The sequence below is a fragment of the Alosa alosa genome, chromosome 11 (genome assembly GCF_017589495.1).
Source record: "Alosa alosa isolate M-15738 ecotype Scorff River chromosome 11, AALO_Geno_1.1, whole genome shotgun sequence".
Taxonomy (NCBI): Eukaryota; Metazoa; Chordata; class Actinopteri; order Clupeiformes; family Clupeidae; genus Alosa; species Alosa alosa.
In genome coordinates, this window is record NC_063199.1 from 28,161,575 (window position 1) to 28,180,365 (window position 18,791).

General features: G+C 47.5%; 1 protein-coding gene across 1 annotated transcript in view; it reads right to left on the bottom strand.

Annotated features, from left to right (window-relative positions):
* Window positions 1-14,158, bottom strand: part of b4galnt4a (beta-1,4-N-acetyl-galactosaminyl transferase 4a) — a 66,064-nt gene extending 51,906 nt beyond the window's left edge. The window contains 3 exon segments of the mRNA XM_048257299.1: window positions 6,185-6,252; window positions 13,035-13,135; window positions 14,065-14,158. Of these exon segments, the coding sequence (XP_048113256.1) occupies window positions 6,185-6,252; window positions 13,035-13,135; window positions 14,065-14,146 (251 nt within the window). The 5' untranslated portion in view covers window positions 14,147-14,158.
* Between the last annotated feature and the right edge of the window lie 4,633 nt (window positions 14,159-18,791).

Genomic DNA, 18,791 nt, shown 5'->3' on the forward strand with positions numbered 1-18,791 from the left:
GAGAGAGAGAGAGAGAGAGAGAGAGAGAGAGGGTTTAAAGAGCCAGAGTAATCACCTCCTCCTCCCCCTTTCCTGATAAAAAGGGAGTGAAATTGCGTTTGCAAACTGCAGTCAAGTGATGGAAATAGCAGCGATGTGAGTAATGTGATGTTTGTTAAACAAATTACACTGAGTTAAGAATAGAACTCCCAGGTCTATGGATCAGTCTGACTAACTGCCTCTCACACACACACACACACAGACTCACACTTTCTCTCTCTCTCTCTCTGTCTTGCTCTATCTCTCTCTCATACACACACACACCCTGAATACCAGCAGTGAGGAGAGGTGCTGGAGTGATAACTACAGTGGTGGAGTGAAGATGGGTAAAGGGACTCATACATAAGACCCTTTCAACAATAAAAACAAAAACACCTGGCTGATACTTATCAAATACAGGTGCCATCATCACCAACCGCAGACTTCTCAATCACACACACACGACAGGGAAACACACCGCTATAGACCACTCAATAGATATCAAACACACACCAATCTCCACACACACACCCACCCACTTCCCTGACCCTGACTCCACAGCCGTAGCAGTCCAATCTTGTGTTGCGGTGTGGGGCCTGGTTATGAAATCTCATCAGCAGTGAGACCTCTCCTTGCTGCTCACTAGATGAGGGTGATGCCAGGTTAACTGCTTGATGCCCTCCTCCTCCTCCTCCTCTCCTCTCCTCTCCTCCTCCCTCACCCTCCTCACCTCCTCCTCACCTCCTCCCTCCTCCTCTCCTCCTCCTCCACCTCCTCTCCTCCTCCTCCTCCTCCTCCTCCTCCTCTCCTCCTCTCCTCCTCCACCTCTCCTCCTCCTCTCCTCCTCCTCCTCCTCCTCCTCTCCACCTCCTCCTCCCTTTCTCTCCTCCTCCTCCTCCTCTCCTCCTCTCTCTCCTCCTCCTCCTCCTCCTCTCCTCCTCCTCCTCCTCCTCCTCCTCCTCCTCCTCCTCTCCTCCTCCTCCTCCTCCTCCTCCTCCTCCTCTCCTGTCCTCTCCTCCTCTCCTCCTCCCTCCTCACCTCCTCCTCTCCTCCTCCTGTCCTCTCCTCCTCCTCTCCTCCTCCTCTCCTCTCCTCTCCTCCTCCTCCTCCTCTCCTCTCCTCTCCTCCTCTCCTCCTCTCCTCCCTCTCCTCTCCTCCTCTCCTCCTCCTCCTCCTCTCCTCCTCCTCCTCCCATCCTCCTCCTCTCCTCCACCTCCTCCTCCTCCTCCTCCCATCTCCACCCTCCTCCTCCTCCTCCTCCTCCCTCCACCCTCCTCCTCCTCCTCCTCCTCCTCCTCCTCCTCCTCCTCCTCCTCCTCCTCCTCTCTCCTCCTCCTTTCTCCTCTCTCCTCCTCCTCTCTCCTCCTCCTCCTCTCCTCTCCTCCCTCTCCTCTCCTCTCCTCTCCTCACCTCCTCCTCCTCTCCTGTCCCTCCTCACCTCCTCTCCTCACCTCCTCCTCCTCCTCCTGTCCTCCTCCCATCTCCTCCTCTCCTCCTCCTCCTGTCCTCCCATCTCCTCCCTCCTCTCCTCTCCTCCTCTCCTCCTCTCCTCACCTCCTCCTCTCCTCCTCCTCTCCTCCTCCTGTCCTCCCATCTCCTCCTCCTCCCTCCTCTCCTCACCTCCTCCTCCTCTCCTGTCCTCTCCTCCTCTTCTGCTCTCCTCCTTCTCCTGTCCTCCCATCTCCTCTCCTCTCCTCTCCTGTCCTCCTCCCATCTCCTCTCCTCTCCTCTCCTCTCCTCTCCTGTCCTCCCATCTCCTCTCCTCTCCTCTCCTCTCCTCTCCTCTCCTGTCCTCCCATCTCCTCTCCTCTCCTCTCCTCCTCTCCTCTCCTCTCCTCACCGTCTCTTTTTTGTTTTACTGTAAAAAGCCCAAGCAGGCCGACCTATCCTGGTGCACCACGTCACATCAGTACGATCACACTATCCTGGTGCACCACGTCACATCAGTACGATCACACTATCCTGGTGCACCACGTCACATCAGTACGATCACACTATCCTGGTGCACCACGTCACATCAATCCCATCACACTATCCTGGTGCACCACGTCACATCAGTACGATCACACTATCCTGGTGCACCACGTCACATCAGTACGATCACACTATCCTGGTGCACCACGTCACATCAGTACGATCACACTATCCTGGTGCACCACGTCACATCAGTACGATCACACCATCCTGCGCACCACGTCACATCAGTACGATCACACTATCCTGGTGCACCACGTCACATCAATCCCATCACACTATCCTGGTGCACCACGTCACATCAGTATGATCACACTATCCTGGTGCACCACGTCACTTCAATACCATCACACTATCCTGGTGCACCACGTCACATTACTGTAATACCATCAAACTATCCTGGTGCACCACGTCACATCACACGTTTAGATGATGATCAGACCGGCCGGCTCAGAAGCTGCAACATAATATGGAGACGGACAGCAGAGTTAATCAAAAATATAGTATTTTATTTCAAGAACTAAATATACATTCTAAAATCTAGGGGTTCCGTATATAAACACACACATCAGAGCATGGCTCGCTCCGGTGTGGTGAAGAATGCAAGGGCCCTGAAGAGAGTTACCTGGGGCAGTAACAATACACTTCTCAAAGCTGGGTTGGGTGTCTACCACCTAAATATCAGCTACAATAGGCACTAATTATGGTTCCAGTGACAAACCGTTCAGGTGCCATTTTCAATACAAAACAGACCATAATATTATATGTATATGGAATACTTTGCTCAAGGTTACAATATGACCATGACTTTGGTTGAGAAAAAAAGACTTGAAAATCTTGAAAAACGCGGATCTTTATTTTTTAATGATGGCCGATGTGGCTGAAGACCTATGTTCCCTCTAAGCTGCGCACATGTGTGGCCGCAAAGACCACTCGAAATTCCCGTGCATAAAACTGTTCAAGGCTCGCACAAAATGGTTATTCATATATATTTTTTAATACATTTAAAAAAACAATGAATCATGTTAATCTGGAAAAATTGCTCACGGTGCTGAAACATGTGCTCGGACAAATTTCTATTTGCCCAGGGCTGAAAAAAATGAGGGAGAGTCACACAAAGTATGCTGTACCTAATACTAATCAAATAACTTGCCAAAATCATTTAGCTAATTTCATAACATGAGCTAGATTCTAAACACAGTCTTGAGTCGGTGCAACACAGGGGTGTGTCTGCATACAGATGTGGAAGTTCCATGTAGAGGTGACGTCATTCAAAGCAACAGCTTTTCCATGAAACTTTGAAACATGTTGGGTAGACCTCCCAAACAAGAATGCCCATCTCCTTTGGCGTGAGCCTCTACATTCACGTAAAGACATTTGAGTTCAGATGCAAAACCCTCTAAATCTGTCTGACCACTTTTCTTTAAAATGAGCATTTTTTTTATCAGGCTCCTTTAGGTTTTAATTACAAACTGATATTTCAGACCAGGAAGAGAGTGGTTTTTAGCAGTTTTTGAAGGTAAATTTCTTTGTTTAACGCATACTTTAACTTGAATTTAGTCATGATAAATTAGCGATTTATGCGAACGAACAGGTATGATAAGGGATCGATTCCAAAAATAATTCTGTGGAAATGCATGGATTCCAGTTGCTTCCAGTAGCAGCAACTGGAATCCATTCATTTTGACGGAATTATTTTTGAATCTGATCCCCATCATACCCATTTGTCGCTTCGTCAGCCGAATTTATCGTGACTATTCAAGATGGCAACAACGGTAAAATTCCTTAGGTACTGTCTGTATAAATCATCTTGTTAAATAAACTACCAGTGCTTTTTCAAAGTTCTCTATGTCCCGCTTTAAATGTCAAGGACCTCTCGGAAGTCTACCAATGAAGCATATGGAGCTACTTTGAGCCTCGTAAATGGTGTAAAACAGGTGATTTATTTTGCATGGCTAGGCTGATGCCGGCGGCACCACAACAAAACACTGTGTTGGGAGCATTGCATAACTAAGCCAGATTTCTGAGTGCAGCCCGAGGTGAGCTATGAGACATACCGCTCACACTGGTATCATGTTTCAACACACTGGTCAAAATCACACCGGAATTATCCTTTAAAAATAGGGCCTATGTGTGTATGAATAGCTGTTATTCTGAATACCCCCCTCAGTAGCGCAGCACCATGGTGGGAAAGTCTCGTAATTCAGTAGACCAAGAGTTGCATTTCATAGGACTTTCACCACTCTACAATACAATACTAAAATGGAAATCCTTCTGTAGAGGAGATAGACTTGAGCTAAGGAAGTAAACTCTCACTTGCTTGTGCTTGTGCTTGATGTACAGCAAATGTAACAATATAAAAAATGACGATGGTGAGGGAATGCTCCCCACACATAGTATATAGGTTAATCAAATAATTTTGCTTCAAAACCCGCTAAATACCACTCTCTTCCTGGTCTGAAATATCGATGTGTAGGCAAAAACCTATAGGATAAAAAAATGCTGATTTAAAAGAAAAGTGGTCGGACTGATTTAGTGGGTTTTGCATCTGAACTCTTCATATATTCCCTCAGGCCGAAGTCATGTCAAAAGATGTATGTGTGTGTGTGTGTGTGTGTGTGTGTGTGTGTGTGTGTGTGTGTGTGTGTGTGTGTGATTTCCCATTATGAGAAATCATTAAAGGAGAATGAGCTCACTCAAGAATATTGACTCACATGGTAATAGGAACTCATTGTGAGTGAGAGGTATTGAATGAGCAGTGCTCATTTACAGTGGATGCTTAAGTCACTCAACCCTCACTCGGTCAGTTTAACACAAACCACTGCAACTTAGGGAGACGGGCTCTGACGGAGGTGGAAAAGACCACATGGGGATTACTGATTACTGACTGTTTTTCAAAGGTGGAAAAAACAGACAGTCTAACAGCAATTAGAACAGTGATTAAATGTCAAACTCACACCATGTAAGCATCAACCTTAATCGAATCAAAGACAGAGAAAGAGAGACAGACAGACAGACAGACAGACAGACAGCCAGCCAGCCAGACAGACAGACAGACAGACAGACAGACAGACAGACAGACAGCATGTACAGCATGCTGCCCTTCCCCACACTGCAGTTCACCAGTGCATGATGCCTGTGCGTTTGTGCGTGTGCGTGTGTGTGTGTGTGTGTGTGTGTGTGTGTGTGTGTGTGTGTGTGTGTGCGTGTGAACGTGTGTGCGTTGGTGCCTTGGTGCGCGCGTGTGTGCGCGCGCGCATGTGTGCACGTGTGTGTGTGCGTGTGTGCATGTATGTGTATGTGCGTGTGTGTGTGCGCATGCGTGCGTGTGTGCGTGCTCTATTCTACTGCTTGGAACAATGACACATGAAAAAACAATCTTCATGCATGAGTTCAAATGCATGAATTAAAAAATACAACCGTGGAGAGGAAGTAAAAGAACACAAAGCTGAAATCTGACAACCAGAAAATGGGTCCAAACCGCACTCACAAAACCCCTTCCTGCTAGTCCTCCGTGGGAGAGAGGAAGGACTATGGGGAGACAGGACAAGCACAGACAATACTGCATAGCTCGGCCCTGCTGGAACCGTGGGCCCTTTTTCATCAGGAACCAGTCCATGGCAGAGCTAAAGATGCAATGGGACTATGACACTAATCAGTATGCATACGGTAAGAGTAGCTTTTAAAACGTATCTTAAGCCATATCTCTAACTGTTGAGTGAGCTCTAGAAGTTTCTGAGGAGGACCATGCTGGAAAGGACACCGTAAGCTGTCATCTGCATCACTGAAGGGAGCTCCTGGGACAGGGACCTGAATGGAAGGTGCTCTACACAGGCAGGCATACTGTATAATTTACAAGTGCAGCATGTGTGGGTTTGTTATTGAAGAACTCTCTTTGGAATACATCAATGCACAGGAGAGCACAGTTAGTAAGTATCTGTGCATGTGTGTGTGTGAGTGTGTGTGTGTGTGTGTGTGTGTGTGTGTGTGTGTGTGTGTGTGTGTGTGTGTGTGTGTGTGTGTGTCTAGAAGAGTATGTTTGTGTGTCCGAGAGAGTGAATCTGTGTGTGTCTGAGAGTGTGAGAGTGTGAGTGTCTGTGTGTTGTGTGTGTGTGTGTGTGTGTGTGTGTGTGTGTGTGTGTGTGTGTGTGTGTGTGTGTGTGTGTGTGTGTTCTTTGGATTGAGTACTCACTGAACGGACTTGGAAGACTGAGATCTGAATTTGCTGAACTCTCCTGGTGCAGTCCATTCTGAGCCCAGCTGGAAAAAATATGACAGGGCAGTTAACATAAACGGTTGCACTCTGGTCATTCACTCTCACACACACTCACACTCTCTCTTTCTCTCTCTCTCTCACAAGCACACACACACACCCTCTCTCTCTCACCACCTGAGCACAACACACACACACACACACACACACACACACACACACACACACAGCCTGAGACGACAACACTCAGCCCTCCCAAGTGTTAAGGGTGAAGTGTGTGTTTTGAATAAATATGGCTTCTTCAGAGCTCGTCCGCTTTCCTGGAGGCAGGGGGTTCAAGTGATTTACACAGCCAGAGAAAACTCCAAGACTAGCAGGGAGGAGAAAAACAAGATAGATAGAGTGAGAAAGAGGGAAAGAAGGGAGACAGAGAGAGAGAGAGAGAGAGAGAGAATGAGAAAACGAGTGTCTGATCCAAGCAGAAAGAGATTGTGAGATAGCGTTGCTCCTGGCAGACTCTATCGCTTCATCTCGTCACTTAGTCAGCCATCTCGGCTCCGCGGTGGCATCGGGACACAGTGATTTTCTAGCCGAGCTGCAACGACTGGTGCTCTAATTAGAGCCCCTGCTGCCACGGAGTCGTAATGAGAGCGTGAGGAGGCGAACGCAGCGAGGAGCCCTTTAATTGTTTATAGTTGCCATCTTTCTTTTAGCACATACACACATACATCCCCACACACACACACACACACACACACACAAGTGCATATACACACACACACACACACACACACACACACACACACACACACACACACACACACACACACACACAGTACAGCATATTAGTGTAATTTATGGGTCTGCCCTCTGGTTCCATAAACAAATGTGGAGTCCAGGCCTCAATGGTCTCTTTCATCCCTGCCTTTGCTTTAGCACTAGAAACACACGCTGACCTTCAAAAGAGCAGGACCCAACATCTCTCTCTCTCTCTCTCCCTCTCCCTTTTATACACACACATAAACACACACACACACGCACACACACACACAAAACACACACAAGCACAACACAAACTCACATTAAACACACAAACAAACACACACATATGCACAAAAACACACACACACACACACACACACATTTTTCTTTAAATATCACTCTCAATCTATGCAAGGGGCCACTAATTTCGCATACGCCTTATTTATACAGCCATTCACATATCCACATGGCCAGGCATCATGTACAGTACCTGTACAGTGCATACATACACACAAACAAGTGCCACTAAGACTAATATCTCTCTCTCACACACAACACAATGTTTGTGTGTGTGTGTGTGTTTGTGTGTGTGTGTGTGTGTGTGTCTGTGTGTGTGTGTGTGTGTGTGTATGTGTGTGTTTGTTTTGTTTAAAAGAGAAGAGAAGCCGAGAAAACGAGTGGGTAGAAAAAGACACATAAACACTACCCTGCTGAAACACTGGTCCAGCCCCACTAAAAACACTGCAGGATAAAAATAGCCCCAGCTCAGCGTGACCGGAGCACACGCTCAGCAGACAGGGCCGTCCTTGCTGTGATGTGCTGACGGTCAGTCCAGCACTGCAGCCGGTGTAATGGCCTCTGCTGCCCACTCGCTCTCTGCCCCCACGCCCAGAGCCCGTAACCCAGGCCTGGAGCCGAGGCCGAGCCCTGCTGGACGAACAGGTAGCCAAAGCCACGGGCAGCTCCATGGACTCTGCGCCTGGGTGTGTCTCCTCTCCCTGGCACAGGAGCTTGGAACAGAAACCCCATTTCCTGTCCCTGACGTGCAAGGCCAAGAGCAACGGAGCCGCGCAGCGAAGGAGCAGAGGGCAGAGAGGCATTCATTACAGCCGCCGGACCTCCGAAGGCTGCTGGCCTACTGGGTCAGATTTCTGCCTCCGATTCTATCTTTTCTATCCTGATTTATGTTTTTCATTCCCTCTTACTGTGCATCTTTTTTCTTTCTTTTTTGCTTTTCTTTATATCTTCCTGTCTTTATTTATGAATGACTTGCTGTCTGTCTGTCTGTCTGTCTTTCTCTCTGTTAAAGCGATGGTTAGGAGAAATTTCACCCTAGGGTCCTTTGTAGGAAAGTCCTGGCAGGAAGCAATTACATCAAAGTTTTTTGGTATATCCAGTTTTTAATATTTATTTACAACTTAGTGTTAACTAATAATTGTTGCAAACTGCTACTACAAACAAAATATTAGTGCATTCCTGGATCTACATCCTTATGCATGCTTCCTGCCAGGACTTTTAACAGGCTTTTCCCAAATCACGGAAGTAACGTTGACGCAGCGGTAGATAGTAGCAGATAGTAGATAGTAGCAGAGTTGTACTACTGTAGAAGTTTCATACCATTCAGGGCATTATTAGTGGGGTAATTTACGAGATACTACTGTAAGTTGGTTCCATTACGTGAGTGAGTGAGTGAGTGAGTGAGTGAGTGAGTGAGTGGGTGAGTGGGTGAGTGAGTGTGTGAGTGAGTGAGTGAGTGAGTGGGTGGGTGGAGTGAGTGAGTGAGGAGGAGGAGGAGGGTGGGTGAGGAGTGGAGGAGTGAGTGAGGAGGGAGTGAGTGGGTGGAGTGGGTGAGTGGGAGTGAGGAGTGAGTGAGTGGGTGAGTGGGTGAGTGAGTGAGTGAGTGAGTGAGTGAGTGAGTGAGTGGGTGGGTGAGGGGTGAGTGGGTGAGTGAGTGAGTGAGTGAGTGAGTGAGTGAGTGGGTGGATGGTGATGGAGCCTCCAGAGCAGCAGTAACCCTCGTCCCTCTCCCATCAGTGTGATCCTAGTCTCAATGCAGACACACACATTCACAAAGACACACACACACACACACACACACACATTCACAAAGACACACACACACACACACACACACACAGACAACATACACAGATGCACCCACACACAGACACAGACAAATACAAAGACACACATACACATACACACACATACACACACACACACACACACACACACACACACACACACACACACACACACACACACACACACACACACAGACACACAGACACACACACACATGCAAACTCACACACAAATGCACAGAGATCCATGGCAAACAGCAGGGACCAGCTTAATGAACGCCTGCAGCTGACAGGGGAGCAGGAACACTCAAGCATGAACACCCAGACAGATGGAAAGGAAGGCAGACAGACAGACACACTGGTAGAAATAGTGGTAGAAACAATGTCAAAATGACAAAGGAACTACAGATATACAGGAAGACAAGCAGGTTGACAGGCAGGCAGATATAAAATTATGGGCACATATACAAGAATAGAAAGAGATAGAAAGTCAGGCAAAAAAACATAAACAAATAATGAGGGAGACAGACAGGCAGACAGACAGACAGACAGACAGACAGAGACAGACATGCTTGCAAACACACAAAAATCTGAAAGGCAGAGAGACAGAAATACATATATTTTGAGAAATAAAGTATCTCTATCAAACCGGTAGACTGAGAGATGGGCAGACAGATCGATAGACAGAAAGACAGACAGATAGATAAGTAGACAGACAGACAGACATACACCACCTCCTCCTCCTCTTCGCTGCAGCTTTGTCCTGCTCGGAGGGCACTGGACGTTCCCAAAGAGCAGATTACCTTGAGAAAACTCATTTCAGCTTGCCCGTGAACCTCAATCCTCCCCAAATGAAAAAAAGGTCAGACAGAGAGACGAACAAGCACCGCTCCTGAGCCTCGGAACCATTACCTACTGGCCTTTTTATTTCTTTCTTTTCACCTTCATCTACTTTCTCTCACTCCGTCTCTCTCTCTCTCTCTCTCTGTCTCCTCCCATCCCATTTCTCGTTCACCTTCTGCGGCCGTGTCTGCCCGACGGCCGAGCGTCTCAGACTGCATTGAGTGAGGAGTGTGTGTGAATGGTAAAGACTGTAAGGGAGGGAGGTGAGGGAGGGGGGCAGTCATGCTATTTTAAACCTGGAGGACAGGAGAGCTCACCAGGTCCTTGCTCTTCATTTCACCGCGTCTAATGACCACACACACACACACACACACACACACACACACACACACATACATTCACAAAGACACAGACAGACACACACGCAGATACACCCACACACACACAGACAGACAAAGACACACACACACACACACACACACACACACACACACACACACACACATTCACAAAGACACAGACAGACACACACGCAGATGCACCCACACACACACAGACAGACAAAGACACACACACACACACACACACACACACACACACAGACACACACATTCACAAATACACAGACAGACACACACGCAGATGCACCCACCCACACACAAAGAAGCACACACTCACAGACACACAACACACACACACACACACACACACACACACACACACACACACATACAGTATACCACACATCTCCAGAGCTACTGAAAATCTTTTGAGGCATAAACTGTGCCTGTGTGTGTGTGTGTGTGTGTGTGTGTGTGTGTGTGTGTGTGTGTTGTCTGTCTGTGAGTGTGTGCTTCTTTGGATTTGTGGCTGCATAGCCAGCAGGAAATCACTTCCAGTTCTGGACAGGTGGCCATTATTCAGTGAGACAAAAAGGCGTCTTGGCAAGTCACGCTATCAATTGATCACACCTCAGTCTTGGGGTATCAAGTCCTCCACAGGCACAGTTTGTGTGTGCGTGCGTGTGTGTGTGTGTAGAGCAGGTACCTCTAGCCAGACGTAATCGATACCCCCGCCCCTAAAACACACACACACACACACTTGGACACATACGCACACACACTCACACACACTTGTCTCAGACACACAGACAGGGTTCACAGGATTCTGTGGGGGCAGCTAAATGAAATCCACCTATCTCGCTTATCGTCCACTTCCTGCCCCGCTCGAGCTCGAGGGCTTACGGATCGCCACGGGAAATGTATTTTGTAATGAGCTGTTGGCCATGGCCAGTGATTAAACCCATCTCCCCTACTATTAGCCTGAGAAAAGAAGGAGCAGGAAGAAAAGGAGGAAGAGGAGGAAGAAGAGGAGGTCCAAGCCCCCCCACCTTCCCCGAGTACGCAGTGTGACAATCCATCCCCTGAGGCTTCCCCTCTGTGGTCACCATGGAGACACCGCAAGCTCCGGGGGCGGAGGCAGAGGAGGTGATGAAGATGACACCTCGTCATCATCTTCCCGCTCGGCTGTGGCAGAGCTTTTCAATTAATGTGACAGGCCACAATGTTAAACTCATGCTGCTTCGCAAAGATATTGGCTTTGATCCGAGTAGGGGACCTCAGTTAAGCTTTTAGTGAACTTAAATATAGCTGCACTACAGGGGATTTGGCCCCATGTGTGTATAATAAATTGTTATGTACTGTAATAGTTAATGGCATACTGTAGACTCCATAGATCTCTACTTAGGCTGCATATAAATCATTACATTAATAAATAACACGTGTTGACCGTTTTCCCAGGTTATGGCACTGACTGAGGGGTGTCCCCATAGATATGTAAGGGATAATGGACGACACGGTGGTCTGTTCACAGAAATGAATGCATGGTCGAGGTTGTACCTCGTAAGTCGTAAGTGCATTAATTTCTGTGAACAGAACCGCTGTGGAGTCCATTCCGCTTATTCCACTGTTGCCACTTGCGTTGTGTTCATTTTCTGTTACAATTTAAACGTTTTAATCGCTAAAACTGTCTTGTTTGTAGAAATACTTTCTCCGCTCTAGAATATTTGGTTGCTACGGCCAAAGGCCAGTCGTTAGTTCTATCTCTCCGGTTGTCAAGCGGGCGTATCCCAAGATTCTGATGAACTTTAGCTTTGAAACATCGCTATTTTACCAAGCCTGCTCTCATCCATCTGGCTAAAAGCCAACGTCATATGCTACAATGTTGCTATGTTCTGAACGTCTGCATTTTACAGCTCGGATGCAACGTCCCGGATGCAACGAATTAATATACAAGTGTGATACGGCCAAAAAAATGGATCTAGCCTATTTCATAGGTGTGCAAATAACATATGGTTAATGGTCGTTCTAAATTAACGTAGGACAATGGGAAATTCAACCAAGCAGTGGAATAAATGGAGCTATGGGTGTCCCTATCTGGAGACAAGCCTCTGAGTGGAAAGACATTCCAACTGTGAGGTCCAGCAGCGGTCCTCCACAGAAGTGTCACAGAGGGGGTCTGTCCACTCCTTCTGTACCCCTGCGCCCTGCAGCCCAGTCCGATCCTGTGTGATGACATTCTGATCCAGTGCATGTAAGTGAAACCCCGTTCCTGCTGCCAGGATTAGGAGGAAAGAAGGACAACAACAAAAAAATAAGACGATAAAAAAAGGATCTCGACTTCGTTGACTTTTCTCCTGGGATGATGCACGCAGCAGCACTAAGCTGGTGTAAGTGCATTATCCACTCAGAAACGCAAACAAAAAACAAATAAATTGGACGCGGTTGCCAACAGCAGCAGCTGTCCAGGGCCTGCTATAGCCGCCATCACGGAGACCGTACGAGGGAGGCTTGTGGATTTGGAGTGTCTTGGCAACACGGCTAAGTGTGGCCAGTCAGAGGTAACGTTAATAAAAGGAAACGCTAAGGATGTTGGGTAGAGGTTAGGTCTGTGGGAGATATCACAGAGGTGTGGCGGGAACGACTGACTCTGTCGGTTAAAATAAACGCATGACACAATGACACACCACAGGTTCCACCCTGCCCGTAATGACAACCACATTCTGCCCCATGCTTCAAGAATGTTCTGCTGTTCTTTAAGTGGGCCTGATGTCATGACTGGGCGTGGTGGTCGACACTTACCCGGCCCACGTACACAAGCAGCCGGGCGTTCAGCGGACTCTCGTCTGAACTCAGCCAGAACTCGGAGTTATCGTCGGAGGCCACAGCAAACTGGAAGTCCCCTGCAGGAGCAAAAACAGAAACAGAAAGAGAGAGAGAGACAGAGAGAGAGAGAGAGAGAGAGAGAGAGAGAGAGACCATGAATGTCAATACTAAATACAATCGTGTATGGAATACCACTATGAAATACAACACCACATATTCATATACTTTAGTGCAGTTCCTATGAAAATACTGCAAATACTCTTTGTGCTGTCGGTATAAATATTTTCTATTTGAAATGCTGTTAACAACTGTAACAGGTATGGAAGCTATGGAAACCACAGTAGCACATAAATGTAGCATGGTAGTGTGATGTTTGGGGTCTTAAGAGACTAGGAGAGACAAGAGGAGCAGGAGGTGAAGTGTGTGAGAGTGTGTTGATGTGGAGCAGGAGGTGAAGTTACAGCCTCTCTCTCTCCCATCCTGAAGTGTGATGTCTGTATCGGACTGTCTGCCAAAGCCCTGGCTCCACGTCTATTTATACCCATGAGCTTACTCAGATACACACACTCACACACACACACACATACACACACACACACACACACACACACACATTCTTCTTTAGCATACTGTGAATCTACACACGTCTTTATTCGATCTAAACTAAAAAGGTGTTAGAGCTACCGGCTAATACAACATGTGAGCCTTCTCCAAACAATTACGTGGTTCATTCTTCAATCCATGCAAAGGCTTTCTGTGGGTGAAGGCCATCAGAAAGCCCACAGCCCAGACACACACACACACATACAGACACACACACACACACACACAAACACACAGTGAAGGTAATGGAATCATTGGAGGTAGTTACCCAATCTAAAGTGATATTACAACACCTAAAGCTAATTACCATTTCAGTTAAGTGGTGTGTGTGTGAATGTGTGTGTCTGTAATAATTGGCCAGCTCAATCAGGGCAGTGCACAGGGTGACTCGGGGAGCTCTCACCATCTCTGTAGGGGTGAATGTAGCCAAATATCCTCAGGCCGTAGTTCTTCCACTTGGGGGCCACGGCCAGCTTCTTCACCATTGTTCTCGTCTGTGCATACACACACACACACACACACCACACACACACACAGTTTATAGGATAGTATCTGCAGCCAAAAGGAACTATGCCAAAGCACTCTGAAAATCTATATTCACTTTCCTAGCTTGTTAACTACTAAAGCCTATAACTATTACACACACACACACACATTCTTCTTTAGCATACTGTGAATCTACACACGTCTTTATTCGATCTAAACTAAAAGGTGTTAGAGCTACCGGCTAATACAACATGTGAGCCTTCTCCAAACAATTACGTGGTTCATTCTTCATCCATGCAAAGGCTTTCTGTGGGTGAAGGCCATCAGAAAGCCCACAGCCCAGACACACACACACACATTCTTCTTTAGCATACTGTGAATCTACACACGCCTTTATTCGATCTAAACTAAAAGGTGTTAGAGCTACCGGCTAATACAACATGTGAGCCTTCTCCAAACAATTACGTGGTTCATTCTTCATCCATGCAAAGGCTTTCTGTGGGTGAAGGCCATCAGAAAGCCCACAGCCCAGACACACACACACACAGTTTATAGGATAGTATCTGCAGCCAAAAGGAACTATGCCAAAGCACTCTGAAAATCTATATTCACTTTCCTAGCTTGTTAACTACTAAAGCCTATAACTATTACACACACACACACATACATATTACACACACACACACACATACAGACACACACACACACAGTTTATAGGATAGTATCTGCAGCCAAAAGGAACTATGCCAAAGCACTCTGAAAATCTATATTCACTTTCCTAGCTTGTTAACTACTAAAGCCTATAACTATTACACACACACACACACACATACAGACACACACACACACATACAGACACACACACACACACACATACAGACACACACACACACACACGCACACACGCACACACGCACACACGCACACACGCACACACGCACACACGCACACACGCACACACGCACACACAGACATACACACACACACACTCACACACACACACACATACACACACACACACACGCACACACGCACACACACACACACACACACACACACGCACACACACAGTTTATAGGATAGTATCTGCAGCCAAAAGGAACTATGCCAAAGCACTCTGAAAATCTATATTCACTTTCCTAGCTTGTTAACTACTAAAGCCTATAACTATTACACACACACACACACACACACACACACACACACACACACACACACACACACACACACACACACACACATCAACCCATTCTGACACCAGACTATACACAGCACATACACATTTCTGAAATTCCAGCTTTTGTCGGTATATCATGTAAAACACCTCACCTGCTTCAAACACACATCTGCACACACCACAACCACAAAACTTTTGAATTTGAAGAGAAGCCACATTTAGACATTAAAACAGACAACAGAACACAGACTAAAGCTCATATACAATGGATTTAAATGCAGACACCTCTCTCATCTCAGCACCCCACAAAGAAAAGAAGCCCAAACAGTGCGGTTGTGTTGTGTGGCAGTATTGATATCACTTTGGCAGGGAGAGCAGGGCAGGGGAGGCAGGCTTCTGGATAATGGGGCTTCGTACAGGGACAAGTGACACGACGCGGTGACCTTGCTGGGAAACAGACTGGAAATCTGCTACCCATCAGTGCTTCTTCTCAGCCCTCCCCAAACACACACACACACACACGCACACATATGCACACGCACACACACACACACACACACACACACACACATACACACACACACACATACACACACGCACATACATATACAGTCACACACACACACACACACAATCCCACCCAGAGTGGCTTGATTTGCTGGCACAGAGAGCAAACACAGCAGCAAACATTGGCAAACAAGGCACTGCGTCTCAGCCCTGAAGGTTAGAGCGACACACAGAAACATTTCAGGCCCAGTGCACAGCAGCCCCTCTCGGACTTCCCCTTGCACTCCGGCCCCAGGCTGCTGATAGGCCCTCGCTTCAATTCATAATTAGTCTTTCAGCTACCAAGCAGGGCCAATGGCCCTCTCTCAGCTGTGGCCCTAATGTCACTTAAAGAGCAGTTTATGAATAAGGCATGGCTGTCTGTTCTAATTGGACGTGCTGTCTGCATGGCCAGAGGGCTGGGCAGTCGCCGTGGTATTGACTGGTCTTGGCTGGGAAAGTTCTCTTGGTGCCATTGATTCATGGAGATCAGAGGCTTGTCTTAGGGTGTGTGTGTGTGTGTGTGTGTGTGTGTGTGTGTGCTGCTACCACTGCTTGCTGCTTTGACTGAAGCGAAGGCCTGAAGACATACCTTTTACGAAGACAGCCAAAGCGATTCTATCCACATCCCCTAGCTTTCTCTCTCTCTCTCTCTCTCTCTGCCATGTTCATGTGCTCATTTCTCTCCTCCTCTGTGTCCTCAGTCCATCTATCTCTCTATCTCTGTCTGTCGCTCTGCCTCCATCCATAGCCGTCTCTATTTCACTATTTCCTATTTCCATTTCCTTTCTCAATTTCCCATTTCAAACTCACACCCCAGTGCCCCCACACACCACACCCACCCACCCACACACACACACACCCACCCACCCACACACACACACACACACACACACACACACACACACACACACACACACACACACACACCACACACACACACACACACACACATACACACACACACACACAAACATATACATACACACACAAAAATCACACAAAAATGTGTGCGTGCGTCAGGGGAAATCAACAATGCCTACTCATACCTACACACCCTACATGTATATACCTACACAGTGGCAGACAGCACAAACACTCTCTCTCTTTTACACACACACACACACACACACACACACACACACACACACACACACACACAAACATATACATACACACACAAAAATCCAAGAGCCATGAAAATAGTGAAACTAACCCCACTGGGAGAGCTGTAGTCATCTAATCAAAGTCAGTGTTACATAAAAAAAAAAAAACTGGCTCATCAGAAGACCATGCTTTTGATGTTTTATTCATCACACAACAAAAACACAGTCCATCTCTCAAACTGTGCATCCAAGGGTTTAGCCACATAAACCCTTTCAATCCCTGATCATTTTAATCACAAGTGACCGGGTCAGGTCTCCAGGGTGCTGTCCTCACCCAGCACGTCTGCTCCGCATCTCGGCCATGCCACGCATCACCGTTACACACATCCTACCCTCGCCTCCATATACATCACAACCACTACCGTCCTGCCAATCTGGGTCAGTAAGATTATCTAGGCCTGGCTTTGGACATCTATATATAAACGCTGTCAAACGCCTTGGATAGTCTTTAATGTTTCTTGGTTTTTTTCTTTCTCTGTTTCTTGTTATTTTTTCTTTTTCTGGACTATGTATTATAGTTTTACAAATATATATTTACGTGGGCAGCACTTCTGATGGCTTGGATTTATATTTTGTTTTGACATAGGGCCTCTTTGACAGATAAGCCGCTGCTGCTTACTATCTTTTCATTATTTATTTTCTTGCGTCTTTCCCCATTTTCTTTCTTTCTTTTTTTTTTCTTGCTGTTTTTCCCGCTGCCTTTACATTCGCGCCTTCTCCAGCTCCTGTGTGGAGCTATTCTTTTCATCTCTCTCCATCTCTCCATCTCTCTCCATCTCTCCATCTCTCTCCATCTCTCGCTCCCCATTCTGCTGGACTGGTTCACAGCGGCTGACTAATCTACTAAAAGCTTTGCCGAGAGCCGGCGGGAGCCTTCTGGATGTGTGTGTGTGTGTGTGTGTGTGTGTGTGTGTGTGTGTGTGTGTGTGTGTGTGTATCTTGAAAACCTACCCCCCTCTATTCTACCATTTCTTACCACCCCCAGGCTAGGCTGCACTGTTTAAAGCGGCTGCTGCATCTGTGTGAAGTGTGTAGCTTTCAAGAGCCGGGCACAGAGCTGGTCTCGGTGGGACTGCGCTAGGGACACTGATTTTTTGTTCATTAGAGTCCGTTCGCCTGAAGCCTTACCCAGGAGACGGCTGTGGCTCCACGAACTGGCCTGGTCAGTCCCCACCACTTCCCCCACCTCCACCACCTAGCACCGGGGGGCCAGGCGGCAGGCTGCTAAGACCTGGTGCCAACCGCTGGTTCTCCAGCCCGGATGCCCCTACTCCCCACAGCCACGCTGCCACACTGCCACGCTGTCACACTGCCACGCTGCCACGCTGCCATGCTGCCACACTGCTACACTGCCACGCTGCCATGCTGTCACACTGCCACGCTGCCACACTGCCACGCTGTCACACTGCCACGCTGCCACGCTGCCATGCTGCCACACTGCCACGCTGCCACGCTGCGGAGACTTCAGTCATGTCTGAGGGACCACTGGGCTCTGCACTTCCTACTCCGTTTTTTTCCATTCATTCCCTTTTCTCCTTTAATTTTCTCGCTCTCTCTCCCGCTCCCTCTTTCTCTCTTTCCTTCTCTCTCTGTTTCATCACTCTCCCCCTCTTTCCCCCTCTCCCCTGCAGGCTCTCTCTCTCATCCCCCTCTCTCTATCACCCCATCCCACCCTTCCACCCCCATCTCTCATCCTGCCCTCTCATCCCTCTCTCTCTCTCTCTCTCTATCCCTCCCTCTCATCCCTCTCTCCTG